The 20,722-nt window shown below is 35.5% G+C and overlaps 2 protein-coding genes across 2 annotated transcripts; one reads left to right on the plus strand and one right to left on the minus strand.

Annotated features, from left to right (window-relative positions):
- Nucleotides 1-5,714: 5,714 nt before the first annotated feature.
- LOC132787053 (2,3-diketo-L-gulonate reductase) lies at nucleotides 5,715-7,232 on the plus strand. The gene has a single exon (XM_060793924.1). It carries the CDS (start codon nucleotides 5,825-5,827, stop codon nucleotides 7,151-7,153), a length of 1,329 nt encoding a protein of 442 aa, XP_060649907.1. The 5' UTR covers nucleotides 5,715-5,824; the 3' UTR covers nucleotides 7,154-7,232.
- A 6,370-nt stretch (nucleotides 7,233-13,602) lies between these two features.
- On the minus strand, nucleotides 13,603-15,520 carry LOC132784006 (uncharacterized). The gene is made up of 2 exons (XM_060789352.1): nucleotides 15,481-15,520; nucleotides 13,603-14,833 (listed from the first exon to the last, which is right to left on the minus strand). The coding sequence occupies exons 1-2, from the start codon at nucleotides 15,518-15,520 to the stop codon at nucleotides 13,680-13,682; spliced, it is 1,194 nt and encodes a 397-aa protein (XP_060645335.1). The 3' UTR covers nucleotides 13,603-13,679.
- Nucleotides 15,521-20,722: the final 5,202 nt, after the last annotated feature.

A 20,722-nucleotide genomic window follows, 5' to 3' on the forward strand; every position in this document is an offset into this window, starting at 1 on the left:
TTTTGTCTTGAGCTGGTAGGACTGTTGATGACATCTGTGCCAAATTTCTCATTATCAGTAATATATTTACGCTTGTGTTTTCTAAATGACCAAGAGTGCATTTTTCGATTTTTACAATGTCTGATTGAGAAGTGCCATCGAATTTTTGTTTGCCGAATGAAATTTCGGCTGCGAAAACGTTGAGGATGTTGCGGAAGACCTTTGGTGATTCTACCATGTCACAAAAATAATGTTTATAAGTGGTACAAAGACTTCAAAAAGGGTCGAGAACGTGTTGATGACTTGGAGCGCTCCGGACGACCATCGGCGTCAACAGATGGCTAACATGTCAATGAAGTGGAGGAATTAGTGCGCAAAAATCGTCGGTTGACTGTTAGAGACCTTACTGATATGATTGGAATATCAGAAAGATCTGTGAAAACCATTTTGAAGGACCATTTGGACCTACGAAACGTCAAATCTCGTTTGGTACCAAAAACGACCAATTTCTGTACATGTTTTTCTTGACCATTTCGCCAAAAATTCGACATATATCGTTCCGCAACCACCATATTCGCCTTATTTGGCTCCGTGTGACTTCTGGCTATTCCCAAAACTCAAGAGACCACTTCGGGGAACTCGTTTCAAGTCGATTGAGGAGATAAAATCTAAATCGAAGAAAGCACTGATGGCTATACCGAAAAGAGACTATTTGGCATGTTTCGAGGATAGGAAAAAAAAGTGTGCATAAGAGTATTTTATCGGGAGGGGGATTAATTTAAAGAGCATGATATTGATTTAGAAGAATAAATAAAGATTTTTCATTTTACAAACAAATTCACCTTACTTTTTGCCCACAGTAGTATATACCAAAATAACTTAACACGCGAAGTTTCATTTACCTACTTGCACTTAATGCGAAGCAATTACAATAAAATGATGTTTTCGGTCGCGAACGTACGATTTGAACATAGATAAGAAGCTAAATAAAAATAAACAGTTAATTGAACATTTTTTCGCTCACCTTGCATTTTTCATCTTATTATTAGATTGATATTAAGAGATTTGGTTTGAAATAATTGAACAAAAAAAATGCATATAAAAGTAGCTAAAAACGAAAAAATTACATTTTTTCAGTTTTCAGGCAATTTTTTTTATAAAAACAACTAATTTGGATATTTCTTTATAACATTATACAAAAAAATACGATGAATGTGAAGATTTTTTTTTTCGGTCGTGGTTTACCATTTTCAGGAAATGCCCATATTCGGTCAAACTATTCAAAACTCATAACATATGGTTTACATAATAGTATCTGGAATTGCTCTTTAAAACTATTTGCGATAAAAATATTCATGGTTTTGTAATAATAGCTTATCAGCATACAAATTGAGAATGAACACGTGTGTTCACTCTAGAAGTTTTCACTGTAATAAGAAGTATAAATCGACTGTCGAGAGCAATGGTAAGGCAGTCTGAATTGTGAACTCAGTGAAGACTTTTGACATTATGATTAATCGCATAATCCTTGTAAATTTAGCGATTCCGTTTGTTATCCTATTATGCAATGGGGACTGTGATTTTGAGTGCCCCTTTGATAAAAAGTGCCTTAGATATAGTGCAGTGTGTAATGGAACAAAAGAGTGTTCTTTTGGCGAGGATGAGTTACATGTTAACTGCAAATATCCCATAACTACCCGTCGTTCAACTTTCTACTGTGCAAACGGAGTGCCTATCGATAAATCTCAAATGTGCAATAAAAAAATTGATTGTCTCGATAAATCTGACGAGTCGCCTGCGATCTGTAAGCAGGAGTATGAAATACAGCTTAACCTCCGAATTGAAAATTCGACGTGTGAAAAGTACGTAATAATTATACAAATACGTTTAAATTCACATGACAGCAGCGATAACAAAAACCAAAACCATTTTTATTAAGAAAATAATACTTATTAAAATGTGCACACAGCTGATTTTCAGAAATATATATTCAAAAATAAAAAAAAGTAAAGTAAGAACAAAAAAAATATTACAAATTTAAAACATTGAAAGATGTAGAGAAATAAACAGCTCTGAATCGCGGCTATATATGGTATTCATTTACATCGCCTTACTATCAATCAATTTTGGTTCAAAAAAATTATAAGTGATCATTGAATATTTTTTCGGCTAAGAAACGGATAGTAAAAAAAAATAATAATAAATAAATTTCAATTTAATTTCATAGAACCTGTGTGACAAAAGAAATTGCATTTCCATCAAGTTCACTTCATCTGTGAATTTTGTCAGTGCTTTTAAAAACTCTGACCATTTTACCAACACCTTGGTTAAAAGTTACACTAAAACATATGTTAAATGCTATGTAAAAAGCTCTATTATCTCCATAAAATGTGTTCGATTTGTGATTAAATGAAATTTACATATGATTACTTCATTCTGTTTTTCAATGTCCCCATAAACCCTTGGAGAAAATAATTTTTTTAAATAGAGTGATCCATAATGAAATAAATTACAATATCATACATCATGAAAAGGAGAGAATTCTTATTGAGTTGTTAATGATAATCATATCTAATGCTGAGACTGGCAATTTTTAATAAAAACAAGTATGAAAGCTACAGTCGAGTGTACTCGACTGTGAGATACCCGCTACCCATTTTGAATAAAGCAATATATTTTGCGGTATTATTCTCAAAATATACCAAATATACTGCAATAATACTAAAAATATACCAAATGGTATATGTGGTATATCGATATAGTACCGCATTCAAAATATACCATAGACGGCACAATATACCAGATTGTCAGCCAAAGCAACTAAGACCTCTAGTAAGTAGGCGTTTTTGCCCATACAAAAGTATTTCTTTAATAACTGCGACAATTTTTATCTGATCGCAACCAAGTTTTCAGGGATCATAACTACTATAGTTATTACTGTATATACCAAAATTCGTAACTCTAGCTTTAAAATTACGCTTGTTATTCGATTTTTTTGATTTGCAGGGGCGGAAGTGGGCGTGGTAAAAATTTGAAACAAACTTGATCTGCGTGCAAACATAACAAATGCTGTCGAAAAAAAATTATAGCTCTATCTCTTATAGTCTCTGAGATCTAGGTGTTCATACGGACAGACGGACGGACGGACAGACGGACATGGCTATATCGTCTCGGCTGTTGACGCTGATCAAGAATATATATACTTTATAGGGTCGGAGATGCCTCCTTCTACCTGTTACATACATTTCCTGCCGGCACAAAGTTATAATACCCTTCTACCCTATGGGTAGCGGGTATAAAAATTATAATCACATTTGCTTGAGTAAGAGATAAAAGGATCAAAGAAAAATGAGTAATTTTATTTCTGGACATTCCACATCTTGACTCATCATAAAAAAATCTTAAAATGAATTCGAAAAAAGATTTGTTGTTTATTTCTGTCTGCTCTATACAATCGCAATTAATTTCGTTGCGTTTCTTCAACTTTTGAATGAATGAATGAATGAATGAATGCCTGCTTTTATCACAAACTGCCTAATCTAATGGCTCTCCCTTTTAGTCTCCTGTTGTAATTGAGCGAGAGCTCAATTTCCTGTAGATAGTTGACTTTTATTTTTCTCTTTCATTATTTTCGGCTCTTTCCATTCTCTTTGATCCTAAGGGTATCCTATTAGGTTCAGAGACAGACTAAGACTGCTTATATATATAAATCGAAATTACAAAACATTTTAAAAATATTGTGCTTTTGTATGCTGGGAAAGGCCACATTTCCTTCGTGGCTCTTCAGGAAGGAAGTCCTGAAGATATTTCGAGATAGACCTTTGAGATAGCTTTGGCTGAAAATCTGGTATATTTTGTATTCCATTATATACTTTTTAATGTTGAACTATATCGAGAAACCAAATATTGCCTTTATGATATTCTTGTATTTTAGAATATTTGTAGAATATGGAATTATTAAATTAAAAATTCCAATTTAATTAATTTTAATTAAATTAATTGATATTCAATTCTAGTTAAATTTAAAATTAATTTATTTATTAACCTCAGCTGTCATGCCAAGCTTCAACCCAAGACGATTGTATTTCCTCGGATAAAATATGTGATAACAAGTTCGATTGTCCGAATGGCCGGGATGAATCTATAGAGATGTGCATGCAAGATCTTAAGTATCCCTATTTCCAGTGTAGCAATGGAATAATCATCTATAATAGTAGTCAACTGTGCGACAACAAATATGATTGCCTCGATGGCTCCGATGAGTTGGAAAGTCATTGTCAAAATAACGATAAATGGGAATGGAAGCAGCCAGTTACATGTGAAGAGCCTAAGAGAAATAATATAAAATTTACGAGCAACACAACAATGTATGATAAGAAGGAAAATAATGAAACGCATTATTTTGTCTATGCAAGCGGTGTAGTTCAATTTGAGTGCTACGATTCTAAAGAAGACTTCGAGGGCATAAGCTGGAATGTGTGCACGATTGATGAAAGTGGAAGATGGTTACATGAATTACCAAAGTGTTTTTTATCTTTTATCTTTTATCTAAAATGCAACTTAACAAATTTGGAACCAGGAACCACAGTTACTTATGAATGTTTACCTCATTACAAAGAAACTAATTCGAAGTTTACCTCGGTGTGCCTTAACAACGGAACTTGGGAACATTCTGGTAAAAGAGATAAATATTGCTCTATAAAATGTGGAGTACACGAGCTGCAAACGTCACTGTCTGTAAATGCCCCAGAAACTGAACCGCACCATTCACCATGGTCAGTTGCTATTTATGACAACAAGGATACGCAGCAGTTCCAATACTCCTGTGGTGGTGTCCTAATACGACATAATTTCATATTGACTGCTGCTCATTGCGTTAGTGATGGAATAAACAAATTTGGAATTAACCGATTTCGTGTGATGCCAGCCCAAAGAGCCAATGTATCCATCATTTATAGCCACAATGATTGTCGAAAGGCCAATGAAACCAATAAAGACGAGGCTGATAAACACAGTGAGTGTTGGATAGTTCAGCAGATAATTATTGATCCGTAAGTTCCATTTTGTCAATCATATTCGCAGCTATTGTGATCTCTTTTACATTTTAGCTAATATAATCCGGAAGTCGACTTTTTATCTGATTCGGCTCTTTTTTATCTGGAAGCAAACCCATTTTTGCCATTCAGAATAGTTTGCATACCGGGAATCCACTTTGATTGGGAGAAAGGTTATACAAATCGCAATGGCTCAGTTTTTGCGTGGGATACGAAAGAAAGAAAGTTAAATCAAAAGCTAAATTTCGTTATTGTCTATGGAACACTAAACAATACAGATAACATCGCAAATAGTAACTTTCACATAGATGTAATCTCATATAGTAATGTTAAAACTACACTTTGTAAAGGAGATAGTGGCTGCGGCTTTTTCGATTATTGTCCTAATGACCATAAAATGTGTTTATTCGGGATCGTTAGTACAGGTCAAAGCATGGATATAAACGAATGCACTAGTAACGTTAAAATCAATAGCGTTGTGCATCCGAGTACAGTTGCATTTGTGAATAAATTTATAAAGGCAATTTCTAATAAATGTCCCAAATAATCCATCCAAATTGATAACCATCACTTATATAGATTTCATAAAAAAAATACAAATATTTTGGTAATGAAATAAAATTAGTTGCGTTGTCTACAATACTTTGACTTCTTAGATTTAGTATAACATTTTGTATTTGTACAAATCTAAACTAAAATCAACTAAATATATACAAATACATACTGGCTGAAAATATATTTGATTTTTAACTCACACTTATTTATCTAGGAGCTCTCTAATCAATGCAAAAATGCGCAGATTACTCAATATGCTGGAAAGATTACGAAAAGTGCGCGTTAAGCCGAAGTTAGGTTCACAATTGAAATCGGATCGCAAGGAACCAAACAAGAACTATAAGAAAGATATTAAAATGACAAACGACACAAAACCGTTGGACAACAAGGTAATCTGGCAAAACCTACAGCATGTGCTTCGCGTGTGCGAGGGTCACGAGCAGCCCCCAATAAGAGGACAAGTGAAATTGAATATGGCATCCGATGTGGATTCCTTAGCCGATGTACTAGATATACAGCGATTTGTCAGCGACGTGTTCGCTGCGATGAATGTGCCACTTGAGGCCGCTAGCGAGATGGCAGACGCATTGATCGCCGCCGATTATATGGGAGAGCGAAGCATGGGAATTCATCGTCTGCCTGCGATTGTTAACGATCTGCTCAATTTGAGAGTCGATCCACGAATGAGACCGAAGGTGCTTTGTGAGCGCGAGGCGTTGGCCCTGGTGGATGGGCAAAATGCACCAGGACCTGTGGTTGCAAATTTCTGCATGGACTTGGCCATGTCCAAGGCAAGGGAACAGACCATTGGCCTTGTGGTGTCTCGATGCTCCAACAACATTGGCATGGCTTCATGGTACGCATGCCAGGCATTGTCGCAGCGTTTGCTCGGCGTCTGCATGTCGAGTGGGCTGCCCGTTTTGGTGGCCAGCGGAGGCAAAGAGCCGCTACTGGGCGCCAATTCGATATCCTGTGCAGCGGCAACAGGCACACAGCAACAGTTCGTCATGAATGTGGGCATGCCGGGCTACACGATTGAACAACTGGAGCTCGATTACTGCAATGGTTATGCGGATCAGTTGCCGCCGCATCTGGCCTTGGATTGCAATGGGCTGGCGACTAACAATGTGGCAGATGCTTTACAGGCTCAACGCTTGCTTCCATTTGCGCCCGAGTACAAGGGATTTGGTTTGGCCGCCATGGTTGAAACACTTTGCGGAGTGATGACAGGAGCACGCTATGCCTCACAGCTGGTGGGACGTCAGGGTTTGTTTGGGACGGATCAAGATGTGGCGGATCTGGGTCAGTTGTACATTGCCATTGATCCAATGCGCTTTTGCGTATCCTTTGAGGAGCGACTGAGCGATTTCCAGCAGCTGCTGCGAGATGCTTTGCCCTGGGACGCCAATCAGACGCCATTGATTCCTGGTGACAAGGAGAGTCTGCATATGCAGATGGTTGACGATCAGGGTGGCTTGATTTTATCACCCTGCACTCTCTATGTCCTGCAAGAGTTGAGCGAGCGCTTCAACATAAAACCTCTTGTGGTTCAAAAGACCGAATAAGATGTGACAATTTATTATAAGCCAAATAATAAATTTAATAGGGAAAATTGTTTATGCCACGCCACGCTACGAAAACAAACTACATACAGTGTTTTTCCCTTAAATAATTTAAGGAGACTTAACAAAATTTCAGAACATACAATAATAACAATTTATTTTATGATGCATGAAAATTTGGATGCGATCAGAGAAAAATTGTGGTTTCATATATAGTATAATTATTATTGTATGTAAAACAGTTCACGACTCTAGCTTTAAAATTACGCTTGTTTTCGAATTTTGTCAACTTGCAAAGTGCAAAAATTTTATCGCTATCTCTTATAGTCTCTGAGATCTAGGTGTTTATACAGACGGACCGGCAGACGGATATGGCTTTATCTTCTCGGCTGTTGAAGCGTATCGATAGAACAATTTATATATTTTATAGAATCGGAGATGCGCTCTTCTGACTGTCACATACATTTCCAGCCGACACAATGTTATAATACCCTTTTATCCTATAGGCAGCGGACTCCATCTATTCCGTAGAAGAAGTTTGACTGACTCAATTGACTAAAGATCATCAATATCAGCAGCAATGGCAATGGAAAACTGAATTGGTTTTTATTCCCTTAGTCTAAAGTAACACAACTTTACGCGCTGTCAATAAATTCTCAAATGATTCATATTAACAAATGTGTATAGATCGAGAAAAAGGAAAGCGGATTATTACATTAAGTTGTTAAAATGTTGTTGTATGTACAAAATTCATGGAATATAAGGGTATTATAACTTTGTGCCTCCAGGAAATGTATGTAACAGGCAGAAGTAGGCATCTGAGACCCTATAAAGTGTATGATCAACGTTCGTCTGGATGAATCCCCACATCTCAGAAACTACAGCAATTACTATGTTTTCACGTAGATCAAGTTCATTTCAAATTTTTTCTGCCTACGCAAATCTGCAAAAATCAAAAAAATAGGCGTAATTTTGTAGATAGGATCCCGAATTTTGATATAAATAATAATACCATGTGATTCCTAAAAACGTGGTTGCGATTAAATAAAACAAGTAAGAAAGCTACAGTCGAGTGTACTCGACTGTGAGATACCCACTACCCATTTTGAATAAAAGAAATATATTTTGCGGTATTTTCTCAAAATATACCAAATATACTGCAAAAATACTAAAAACATACCGAATGGTATATTTGGTATATCGACATAGTACTGTATTCAAAATATACCATAGACAGCACAATATACCAGATTGTCAGCCAAAGCAACTAAGACCCCTAGTAAGTAGGCGTTTTTGCCCATACAAAAGTATTTCTTTAATAACTTCGACAATTTTTATCTGATCGTAACCAAATTTTCAGAAATCATAAATACTATAGTTTTTATTGTATATACTAAAATTCGGAATTCTAGCTTTACAATTACGCTTGTTATTCGATTTTTTTGATTTGCGAAGGCGGAAGTGGGCGTGGCAAAAATTTGAAACAAACTTGATCTGCGTGCAAACATAACAAATGCTGTCGAAAAAAAATTATAGCTCTATCTCTTATAGTCTCTGAGATCTAGGTGTTCATACGGACAGACGGACAGACGGACAGACGGACGGGACGGACGGACGGACAGACGGACATGGCTATATCGTCTCGGCTGTTGACGCTGATCAAGAATATATATACTTTATAGTGTCGGAGATGCCTCCTTCTACCTGTTACATACATTTCCTTCCGGCACAAAGTTATAATACCCTTCTACCCTATGGGTAGCGGGTATAAAAATATATATATATTTATTTTATTGAAGAGGGGCAGCAAGTATCCCACAGTGGAGCACAATCGACTGTAGCATTCTTACTTATTAAAATTAAGATTCGGTTAAAAACGTCACAATAAAAATTATTTGAAAACTAAATGAGAGTAAGAGCTGAACTGATACTTTTAATTCCGAATTGTAGGCTGAGAAGTCGTCGATATAAACTGTCAATCGCGACCTTTTTACAAATCTTTGATGACATGACATGGGTTCGGTTTGACTAAATATTTGTTACATTTGTAGTTTGTGCACTTTAATCTTTTTGTCAAGTATCACAATAGTGTACAAAAAAATGTAACATGTTATGACTATGACCAAGAAAAAAACAAAAATAAAAAAAATGCGCAGCTCTTAAAATTAAGATTGTTGATAACGTGCCATGGATGTTAATTCAAACTTGACATGAAATGAACTCATCTAGCGAGTACTGAAAATATTAAGCTGATAGTCGAATTGAGCCTGGAGAGTGCACAGTGGTTATTTTCAATACAATAATCATCATAACAAATTTATTACCTCATTCACTAATGAGCTTTACACAGCTCAAATAAATCTATCTTTTCGAACTTTTCAAAATAAAACAAAAATCTGGAATGCAGAAAATTTATTTTACTTACAAAAAAAGGGCATTTTCCATCAAAAGTTTCTAGTAGTTTAAATTTCTGTCAAAATATTATAGCTCAGGAGACGGCAACCGAACGTTATCTGCGATACCATAGCTGATAATTCTAGGAGCGATAAAGCCACCATAACCAGGACTACTTTTATAGTAGAGACCAATGCTGGACAACGGAACTGGCGGATTTGAAGCAACATCCTGCATATCCAGAAATGGAATCGTGGTTTGTGCCGCATCCTTTTTCAGTCCCGTGTTAACAAATTCGATATATTTCTTCTTGTTTGGCAATGGCTCTGAACTGTGTGTCGATCGTGTTGGTACATCCAAATTATCGATGTTTAGTTTTTCGTGCACATAATCAAATCCTTTCAAACGCGAAACCATATACTTTGTTAAATCTTCTTTGTCCGTTATTAAATTATACAAATCTAGTTCACCCCTTTCAAACCAATACGCGCCATGAGATACTTTGAGACTCAGTCTTCCATAGATCGTTGATTGCACCTCGGGGCAAGAGTTGACCCTGTTGTATTTGCAAATGGATTATGCGATTCTTCTTCACAAACCGCACTCCAGTCACAACTTTGTTATCCCACACATCCGATACAACTGGTCGAAGATTGAAGTATCGATCAGACCGTGGACCCGGTTCATCACATAGGCAGAAGCAGTAGCTGCATTTGTAAAACAATCTCCTCCAGCTCTCCACATTGTTTACGTCACGCCAACATTTCTCGCGCTCTCCAAATCGAGGCCCGTCACTATATTGAATGTAGTCATAGCGACGATTGCTGCTCTCCGGTGACTGACATACAGATAAGTCTGACTCTATGAACCGACAATCGTGAATTCGACCAGAGCACGAAGGTTGTTAAGAACTTTTGCTCGAAGCATCCCATCTTAGTTGTGTTGGTGTAATCGGGGCAGCTCTGACTGCATGACCCGTCGCTATTGAGATCCACCTCGTTCTCCACATATCCTTGAAGTTATTGTTAGCTCTTCGTAGGTACCGCCTTGAACATGGTTTTCTGGATCGCAACGCCATAAAACACGATCAGCTTTTTTCATCGTATTTATGAGTGTGTCGAGAGCTTCTTCGTTGATATTGTTGTAGTTGTTGCGAACCAAATTCGTTTCCGAATTGAAATTGCCTGGGCCGGACACCCGTCGAATCAGCAGTGAGTACTCGATTAGAATGTATGCCTTGAGTTCTGTCAGAGCGATATCCTTATACAATGAGTAGACAAGTTGTTGAGGTGTCTGGGAACTATGACAAAGTTTTTCCGATGACATCTCATATTTTTGCCGGAGTTGACTTAAAATTTCCTTGCTGATATATCGCTGACCGTAAAGTTTCAAATAGAAATCATTATTTAAGAATTTAAGAGAATTTGGCCGAGTTATTTCTTCAGTGAATGAAATAATGAGAGTGTCATTCTCAGAAATAGCCATTTTCTCAAAATTCGCAAATTCCTCTGAAATAGCTTCCATGTCGTCAACCATGTTGCCTATTTCATCCATTTGTGTGTCACTACCGAATAAGTAGTCATATAGCGGATGCTTAGAAATTGTAACGTGATTTTTTTCGATTTGATTAATTTGTGTGGCGATATTCTTGAAATGTTGAAGCACTTTGATTTGATTTTCGAGTTTTTTCGCATTGTCAAATTCACCAAGATCATTATTAATTTCATTAACATCGGTGCGCACCTTCGTAACTGTTTCATTCGCATTATGAACAAATGCTACAACTCCGCTTACGAGGATATCTAAGGGGTGAACTGACTGACTTTGTTGACTGAAGAGCACAAATATCAGCAGCAATAGCCACGAAAGTGAGAACTGGATTTGCATTGTACGCAAATAGTTAAGTTGTTCTTTTGTTCTCAAATGACCGGCAACAGAACTTTTCGCGATGACAGTAAATTCACGAATGATTCGTATTGAAATATATGATGATGATAAACAAACTTTCATATATTTTGTATATGCACATAATATACAATGATCGCCACTTGAATAGATCAACTGTCTAGTAATTTTTGTTATTAATTTTTTCACCCAAGATACGATCAAAATCCGGGCATTATATATTCATGTAGAGACGTCGATTTTCAAATATATTTACGGTGGGTTTTCTACAAATTTAAAAAAAGTTATATTCAAGTGGCACGAGCCGTGCCTGTTAACATTCATCAAAAGATTCAAATTAAGTGATAATTATTCGTAGGTAATTTAATATTTGACTGTAATAGACCATTCGCAACAAGAATTCGATTAAAATTACTAAAAGAATTTATCTTTATACAACCATTATAAGTTTTCTTCGAAGATTTTTTCGAAAATACTTTTATTGACAATCGCTGTCTCGCCCGGAGTAGTACTAGTTTAGTACGTTCCATATTTTTGGGAGTCATTTCATGGCATGTTAAATATTCTACGGCATATATTGAATGCAATTCAACCGATAATCACGGAATATTATCATTAAATTGTCAGTACTATATATTTTCACTGGTCGGGATGTAATTTAAAATGGATAGCGGGTTAACTCCTCTTTAACTTTCTTTCTATTTTTTTTGTGATTTTAGAATGTGTGTGAATATAATGTATTTATTAAAATAGCTTCTGATATTCCACACACTAGAATCAAGAATTCTATGTAAGTTTGATTTTGGTAGTGTATAAGCATTCTGGGTCCGAATGACGATTCGGTATATGTGATGGGCTTAACAGAAAAAAAAATTGCTCAAAGATTTATTTAGGGTGCAAAGTGCTACTGGCGATAGTTCTAGTCAAGTGGAAAAAAAACACAGAGATTAAGTTGCGAAAGTCTTCATGCGACAGAAGTGTCTACCCTAACTGCCCTAACTAGTTTTAATTACCCTTCTACTTCAAAAAAAGTAAATAAATTAGAAAGTCATGATAAACTTTATAATTAGAACTAAAACAAGTAAGAAAGCTACAGTCGAGTGTGCTCGACTGTTAGATACCCGCTACCCGTTTTCAATAAAAGCAAAATATTGCGGTATTATTTTCAAAATATAATATATACAAAAAATAATATTAAATACTAAGAATATACCAACTGGTATATTTGGTATATCGATATACTACCGCATTCAAAATATATCATAAACGGCACAATATACCAGATTGTCAGCCAAAGCAACTAAGACCCCGAGTAAGTGCGTTTTTGCCCAAACAAAATTATTTCTTTAATAACTTCGACAATTTTTATCTGATCGCAGCCAAATTTTAAGAAATCATAAATACTATTCTCTAGCCCTAAAGTTACGCTTGTTATTCGTTTTTTTTTATTTGCGGGGCGGAAGTGGGCGTGGCAAAAATTTGAAACAAACTTGATCTGCGTGCAAATATAACAAATGCTGTCGAAAAAAATTATAGCTCTATCTCTTATAGTCTCTGAGATCCAGTGTTTCATACGGACAGACGAACATAGCTAGATCGTCTCGGCTGTTGATGCTAATCAAGAACATATATATTTTATAAAGTCAGAGATGCATCCTTCTACCTGTTACATACATTTCCTGCACACAAAGTTATAATATCCTTCTACCCTATGGGTAGCGGGTATAAAAACGAAATTAGATAATAATAAATTTTAAAAATGTTGTTTTGTTGAAAATGTCTTGAATATTTGATCTTGATCATGCGTTCTGAGTTCAATATTATTTTCTTTTATAAATATTCCGTCATCTTAATGTTCTTTAAGTAGTAAACAATTGTATAATGCTAATGTAAGCAGGTCTTCTACTTTCAACCTATTTATGTAGCTGTGAGACTGTCTAAATAGTAAACTGGTATAACCATTCGTATTATTGATAACGTTCTGTATGTATTTGTGTAATCTAAAATGAATTTAAGGTCGAGCTTTTGGTCATGAAATCAGTTGCTGAAGTTCTAAAAATAAACCAAATAATAGACGACTTAAGCGTTGGGGCTGCAGATTGTTTCAATCGTTTCATTTTCAAATAAAACTAAAATCTGGAAAGTAGCAAGATTATTTTATTAAAAAAGTGAATTTTATTGTAAATGAAAATTTTAAGAAACCTTTTACAAATAAATAGTGTAACATATTTTACGGCTCGGAAATTGGCAAACGAACATAATCTGCGATATCATAGCTGATAATTCTGGGTGCAACAAATCCACCATATCCTGGACTATTTTTATAGTAGAGGCCAATGCCGAACAACGGAGCTGGCGGATTTGAAGCAACATCCTGCATATCCAGAAATGGAATCGTGGTTTGTGCCGAATCTTTTTCGATTCCTGTGTTAACAAATTCGACACATTGATTCTCTTTTGACAATGGCTCTGAACTGTGTGTTGATCGGGTTGGTACATTCAAATTATCAATGTTTAGTTTTTCGTGTTCATAATCAAATATCCCACGCAAACTCAAAATTTGTATCTCTTTTACATGTTCTTGGTGACCTTTTATATTATATGAATTAAGTTCACCCTTTTCAAACCAATAAATGCCATGAGATACTTCGAGTCTCAGTCTTCCTTGTTTCACAGCAAAACGCACGCCGGTTACTAAAAATATTCTACCATATTTATATGTAATGTCATCCAGGTTTATGCGTCGGTTTTCATAACTCATTGCATGATAGTCAACTCCCTCGGTGACATTGAAATCATCGATTTTGTAGTCATCAATGGGCTTCCACTCAACAGTTGATTCGTTGATCGCACCTCGGGGCAAGAGTTGACCCTGTTGTATTTGCAAATGGATTATGCGATTCTTCTTCACAAACCGCACTCCAGTCACAACTTTGTTATCCCACTCATCCGATATAACTGGTCGAAGATTGAAGTATCGATCAGACCGTGGACCCGGTTCATCACATAGGCAGAAGCAGTAGCTGCATTTGTAAAACAATCTCCTCCAGCTCTCCACATTGTTGACGTCACGCCAACATTTCTCGCGCTCTCCAATTCGAGGCCCGTCACTATATTGAATGTAGTCATAGCGACGAGTGCTGCTCTCCGGTGACTGACATACAGATAAGTCTGACTCTATGAACCGACAATCGTGAATTCGACCAGAGCACGAAGGTTGTTGAGAACAGAACTTTTGCTCGAAGCATCCCATCTTAGTTGTGTTGGTGTAATCGGGGCAGCTCTGACTGCATGACCCGTCGCTATTGAGATCCACCTCGTTCTCCACATATCCTTGAAGCAGTCGAGTTAGCTCTTCGTAGGTACCGCCTAGAACATGGTTTTCTGGATCGCAACGCCATAAAACACGATCAGCTTTTTTTCATCGTATTTATGAGTGTGTCGAGAGCTTCTTCGTTGATAGTGTTGTAGTTGTTGCGAACCAAATTCGTTTCCGAATTGAAATTGCCTGGGCCGGACACCCGTCGAATCAGCAGTGAGTACTCGATTAGAATGTATGCCTTGAGTTCTGTCAGAGCGATATCCTTATACAATGAGTAGACAAGTTGTTGAGGTGTCTGGGAACTATGACAAAGTTTTTCCGATGACATCTCATATTTTTGCCGGAGTTGACTTAAAATTTCCTTGCTGATATATCGCTGACCGTAAAGTTTCAAATAGAAATCATTATTTAAGAATTTAAGAGAATTTGGCCGAGTTATTTCTTCAGTGAATGAAATAATGAGAGTGTCATTCTCAGAAATAGCCATTTTCTCAAAATTCGCAAATTCCTCTGAAATAGCTTCCATGTCGTCAACCATGTTGCCTATTTCATCCATTTGTGTGTCACTAACGAATAAGTAGTCATATAGCGGATGCTTAGAAATTGTAACGTGATTTTTTTCGATCTGATTAATTTGTGTGGCGATGTTCTTGAAATGTTGAAGCACTTTGATTTGATTTTCGAGTTTTTTTCGCATTGTCAAATTCACCAAGATCATTATTTAATTCATCAATATCGGTGCGCGCCATAATCACTGTTTCATTTGAATGATAAACAAATGCTAGAACTCCATCTACTTCGTATAAGAAGTCTGACTGACTTTGTTGACTGAAGATCGTCAATATCAGCAGCAATGACAGTAAAACCGAAATCCGAATTTTCATCTTATTGTTCCCTTAATCACAAATAATCCGCAACACAACTTATCGCGTTGACAATAAATTCGCAAATGATTCATATTAAAATATTTGTATGGATCGAGACTTGAATGTATAGTATATAAGCATTCAAAATACACTGATCGTCACTTGCATAGTACAACTCTCTTTTAGTCGAGTTATGAAAAATAACTCAGGGTAGTCTATTCCAGTGAAAAAAACTGCTTTCACAATCAAAAGTTTTAAATTAAGTCATAATTATAATGGAATAGCTAAAGATTTGACTTTTTCCTAACTATGTATCTGTTCTTTACTTAGTAGATCTGTAATTTGAATTCGCTGTCGATTAGTCATGAAGCCATTTATAAATATAGCTTATTTGGTGATCATAAGCCATTTCGAAATTTGCAGAATAAATGTATATTAATGCCATAAAAGGTGTCCGCAAATAAAAAACAAGTCGGAAAGTTACAGTCGAGTGTGCTCAACTGTGAGATACCCGCTGCCCATTTTGAATAAAAGCAAAATATTGCGGTATTTTTGCAAAATACACCAAAAATACAAATATAATGGTATATCGATATAATACCACATTCAAAATATACCATAGACGGCACAATATACCGAATTGTCAGCTAAAGCAACTAATACCCCTAGTAAATAGGCGTTTTTGCCCATACAAAAATATTTCTTTTATAACTTCCACAATTTTTATGTCATCGCAACCAGGAATCAGGAATCACAACTACTACTGTTAGTATTGTATACACTAAAATTCGCAGCTCTAGCTTAGCTTCCGCCCCCGCAGTACACTCGACTGTAGCTTTCTTACTTGTTTTAGCATAAGAGCATGTCGATATATCAAATATTGCTTTTGGTTAAAAAGCTTTAATATGTATTTGCTATATTAAAGAAATTAATGTCGCAGTGATATGTTTTTTTTTTTTATTTGGGTAGCTGGTAACTCACAGCCGAATACAGTCGACTGTAGCACTTTTATATGTTTATGTGTATTTTGCGCACTTTTATGTATGTAAACTTTTCTTCCTATGACTAGTCCTTCTTATGAAAAATTAACTCCTCTAAAAATTCAGATTATTGATAACACAAAATGGGGTCAAGGTCAAACATGACATGAAATGAAATTAGCTAGCGAGTACTAAAAAGGCAAACTGAAAATAGAATTGTCTCATTCAGTAATGATTTGAAATCAAAACAGAATATTTCAACTTGAGGCAACGTATCTAAAATCTACAAACAACTAGACGCTGTGTGAACTCTGAAAAATTAACATAAATCTGAAATGCAGCAAGATTGTTTTACTTAAATAAAAAAATAATTTTATTTCTGTCAAATTAATATTACATTATCATTAAATTAATGCAAATTATTTTAGGGCTCCAAAGATGACAACCGAACATTCTCTTCAATGTCATAGCTGATAATTTTGGGAGCGATAAGGCTGCCTGGACTACTTTTATAGTAGAGAACAATGCCTAGCAACAGAACTGGATTTGACTTTGCTTGAGCCGTCGAGGCATAATTTCAGTTTAAAATGGGAAGGGTCTACGAAGACCTTCTCGCTCGCCGGAAAGTTTATTCTTCTTTACTCTTAATGCTCATCATGAGCTGAACGCTCTTTCTTAAGACGTTCATCATATAATTTGTAGTATCGAAAAAACGAATTATATTTATCAGTTGATCATACAAATATGATAATTGATATTTAATTATTACCAACTAATAACTATAATTCAAATGTTTTAAAAATCTCTCGTTTTTCATGTAATACAAATTATATGACGAGTTTCTGAAGGTACTCTTGGGAACTAAAGGGTTATTTTCAAGTACCATTCACAGCTGATTTATCAAATATTTCCAAAACAAACATTTCAATTTTCGTTTATCTAAAAATATTTTAACATTTTGTATGAACAATATTAAAAGTTGTAAAACTATGTATTTAATTGCAATTAATTGCTATTTCAGTTATATAATAACTTGAGCATTTAAAGTAAGTTGAATAGCTGAATTGCAAAAGTACTGCCATGATGCATTGAGTGGGTTAGTTTTCCGATCGTATATCATGGCTTGCTTATGTTTTGAATAATTTAGGGTTTCGTTATTTCAGCATTTTTAAAACGATTTTGCCAATGTAAAACGTGAAATGCAAAAAAGTGAGCAACACGAGAGTCAGTTGCATGTTGCAGCTGCTGTTGCCAAAGCAAGCAGAGAGCAGGAGGCTATGAGAAAGAGTCGAGCAGCTGAAGAAGCGGACGCCAGAGCTGGTGAAATAGTCGCATAATGATGTCTACGATAAATTTTACAAATCCTCGAGCAAGCTTATACTCCTTGCGTGTCTTGCTATGCGCTTCCTCTGCCTGCTCCCCCCGCTGCATCATCTGAGCCACTCTCTGCTGTCATTGTCGTTTCCTTTAGTTTTATTTCAGGGGAAGAGCAGCGGAAGCAGAGACTGAGAGCGACGTGGTTGTGGCAACCTTTAAAATATTTTTGCAATTTATTTGCACACACTCTCACACACACACATGGATACTCGCACATGCTTATGCACTTAACTGCATTCGCATACATATGCAAAATAAAGTGATTACAAAGTCTGCACACTCACACATTCCTCACTCAAAGGAGAACTCATGCTTTAATGCATTAAGGCAAGGAATTCTCATTTACATATGCTCATTCACATGTGTGCGTGAGTATGAGTGTGTAGGTGTGTGTGCTTGATTTGTTTGCACGCTCTCGTGTCAGTAGGCATTACAAGCAAATATTTACGAATATTGTTTCATAATAGCAAACATTTACATGGTATCACGCATTGTTTGTATTGTTGCTGACACACGAAAATAAAAAGATACGCACATTTAAAAATAATGAAAACTAATTAATATTGAATTCAATTAGTTTCCAAAAGCAATATATTACTTGCATAGCATAATCTCACAGAATGAACTTTATTAGATCCACTAATCAGCATCAAAACTTGAGCTAATTTCTACTGATTTAATAAACAACAACATAATGTCTTAATGTCATAATAATGTCTTCTTAATGTATTTAGACATTTTCCCAAAAAAATAACCACTTTTTATTAATGCGAAATGTATTTATATTATATTTTTGTATAAGCGAACACTTTGAAATATCCCATAAAATCGTGTTAGAGCAAAACGAAACGTTTCATAAAATATTTTCAAGTTTTCAAGTTAATATTTTAGTTTACTTTCAATAAATGTCTTTTATTTGAATCTCACTCACTCAGTTACGATACTGTACTCACTCTTATACTGCAAATATTGTATTTTTATGTAATACCCCACATATATATTTCGTCTATAAATATACCTGTTGCACGAAACAAACAAATTGCATTTGAAACTAAGAGAAAATCTTATCACGTTTTCCATGTCACGTTACAAATTTCAAATTAAATTAAATACGTAAAATTCAATCAAAATTATGTTCAGAAAAATAAAACTGATTGTTGAACCCACAACTCATAGGGTTGAAGGGTATAATAATTTGGCGCCTGCAGGAAATATATGCAACAGGCAGAAGATGACATCTCCTAACCCATCAAGTTTACATATGTATGTATTCTTTATCAGCGTCAACAGCCGAGACAATATAGTCCGTCTGTCCGTCCGTTTGAACACCTAGATTTCAGTGACGAATTTTCCTTCAATAGCAGATCTAAACAAATCGCATAATATAAAAAAATAACTAAAGTGTTTGTGATTGCTGAATTTAAGTATTTTGGATTTCGATCAGATAAAAGATACTGAAGTTATTTGATAGATACTTTTGTATGGCAAAAAACGTCTACTTACTACGGGTCTTAAGTCTGGTATATTTTGTACTCTATTGTATATTTTGAATACAATACTTTATCGATATACCAAAAATAGACTTCAGTATATTTCAGTATATTAATTTTGTGTATTTTAAGAATATGTTAATACTATACTGTTTTGGTTTTATTGGAAATGTGTAGCGGGTATCTTACAGTCAAGCCCACTTAACTCTAGCTTTCTCACTTGTTTCATCACGTTTTGAAAATATTCTAAGTAAGTATACACATCTCAATTTCCAACGTATTCTTTTCATTACGATATACGAAAAGTCTTTTTTTTTGTCATTTTACAAGTTTGGAAAATCGTTAGATTCTATTATATTTTTTTTACCAATTTGAGGAATGGTAACTTTGAATATATGTATGTTTAAATGTTTTATTCAAAGTCACTGGAATATTTCTTGATGTAATGAATATTAATAAAATTATTTGTATTTAAAGTTGCTACAATCATTGCGATTTAGTGATGCATGCAAATGATGTCTGCTTATGGATAATTCAATCAAAATTAATTATACACAAAATATATTCTCTACCACAAAATTCGCATGTGCAAAAATTAGCTACACACATAAAGAGAGTGTATAACATTAATATAGATGTTTGTGTGTTTTGTTATGCATATCAATATGTTTATTTATTTTATTTCTCCATTATGTATGAATTTAAATTTTGTTGACACTAACTTGTTGTTGCTCGCTCAACAACTGTTGTTATTTGACTGTGTTGTGATTCGGTGTGTACAACAGCTGGAACAGAAACAGAAACGGAAACAGAATCACCGCGGTGGCAACAGTTAAATGAATCAAATCCATTTCAAGCTATTCATCAAATGTCAGCATGTACACCGTGAAGGGCAGCAACAACAACGCCAAAATGCTGGATGTGTGTGGTGTGGATTCAGCTTTGGATCTGGGGCAGCCGCTTGGACCTGCTGCACAGCAGGGTAAACTCGTTTTATAATTGAATTGATCCCATTATGTAGATGGAAACGGTTTTACATTTCGTTTCATCTCGTCTCGTCTCGTCTCGTCTCGTCTCGTTCGTTTCGCATAGCACAAAATGGCGGACAGCGTCGGGCCGTGCAACTTCCGGTCTGGAGCTGAGTGAGAAAAAGAGAGAGCGAGAGCGAGCGGAAAGTTGCAGTTGCCTGGCATAAATAGTAAATGGAAAGCAACTCGCCAAACGGAGAATGACGGCAC

The sequence above is a fragment of the Drosophila nasuta genome, chromosome 2R (assembly GCF_023558535.2).
Source record: "Drosophila nasuta strain 15112-1781.00 chromosome 2R, ASM2355853v1, whole genome shotgun sequence".
NCBI lineage: Eukaryota > Metazoa > Arthropoda > Insecta > Diptera > Drosophilidae > Drosophila > Drosophila nasuta.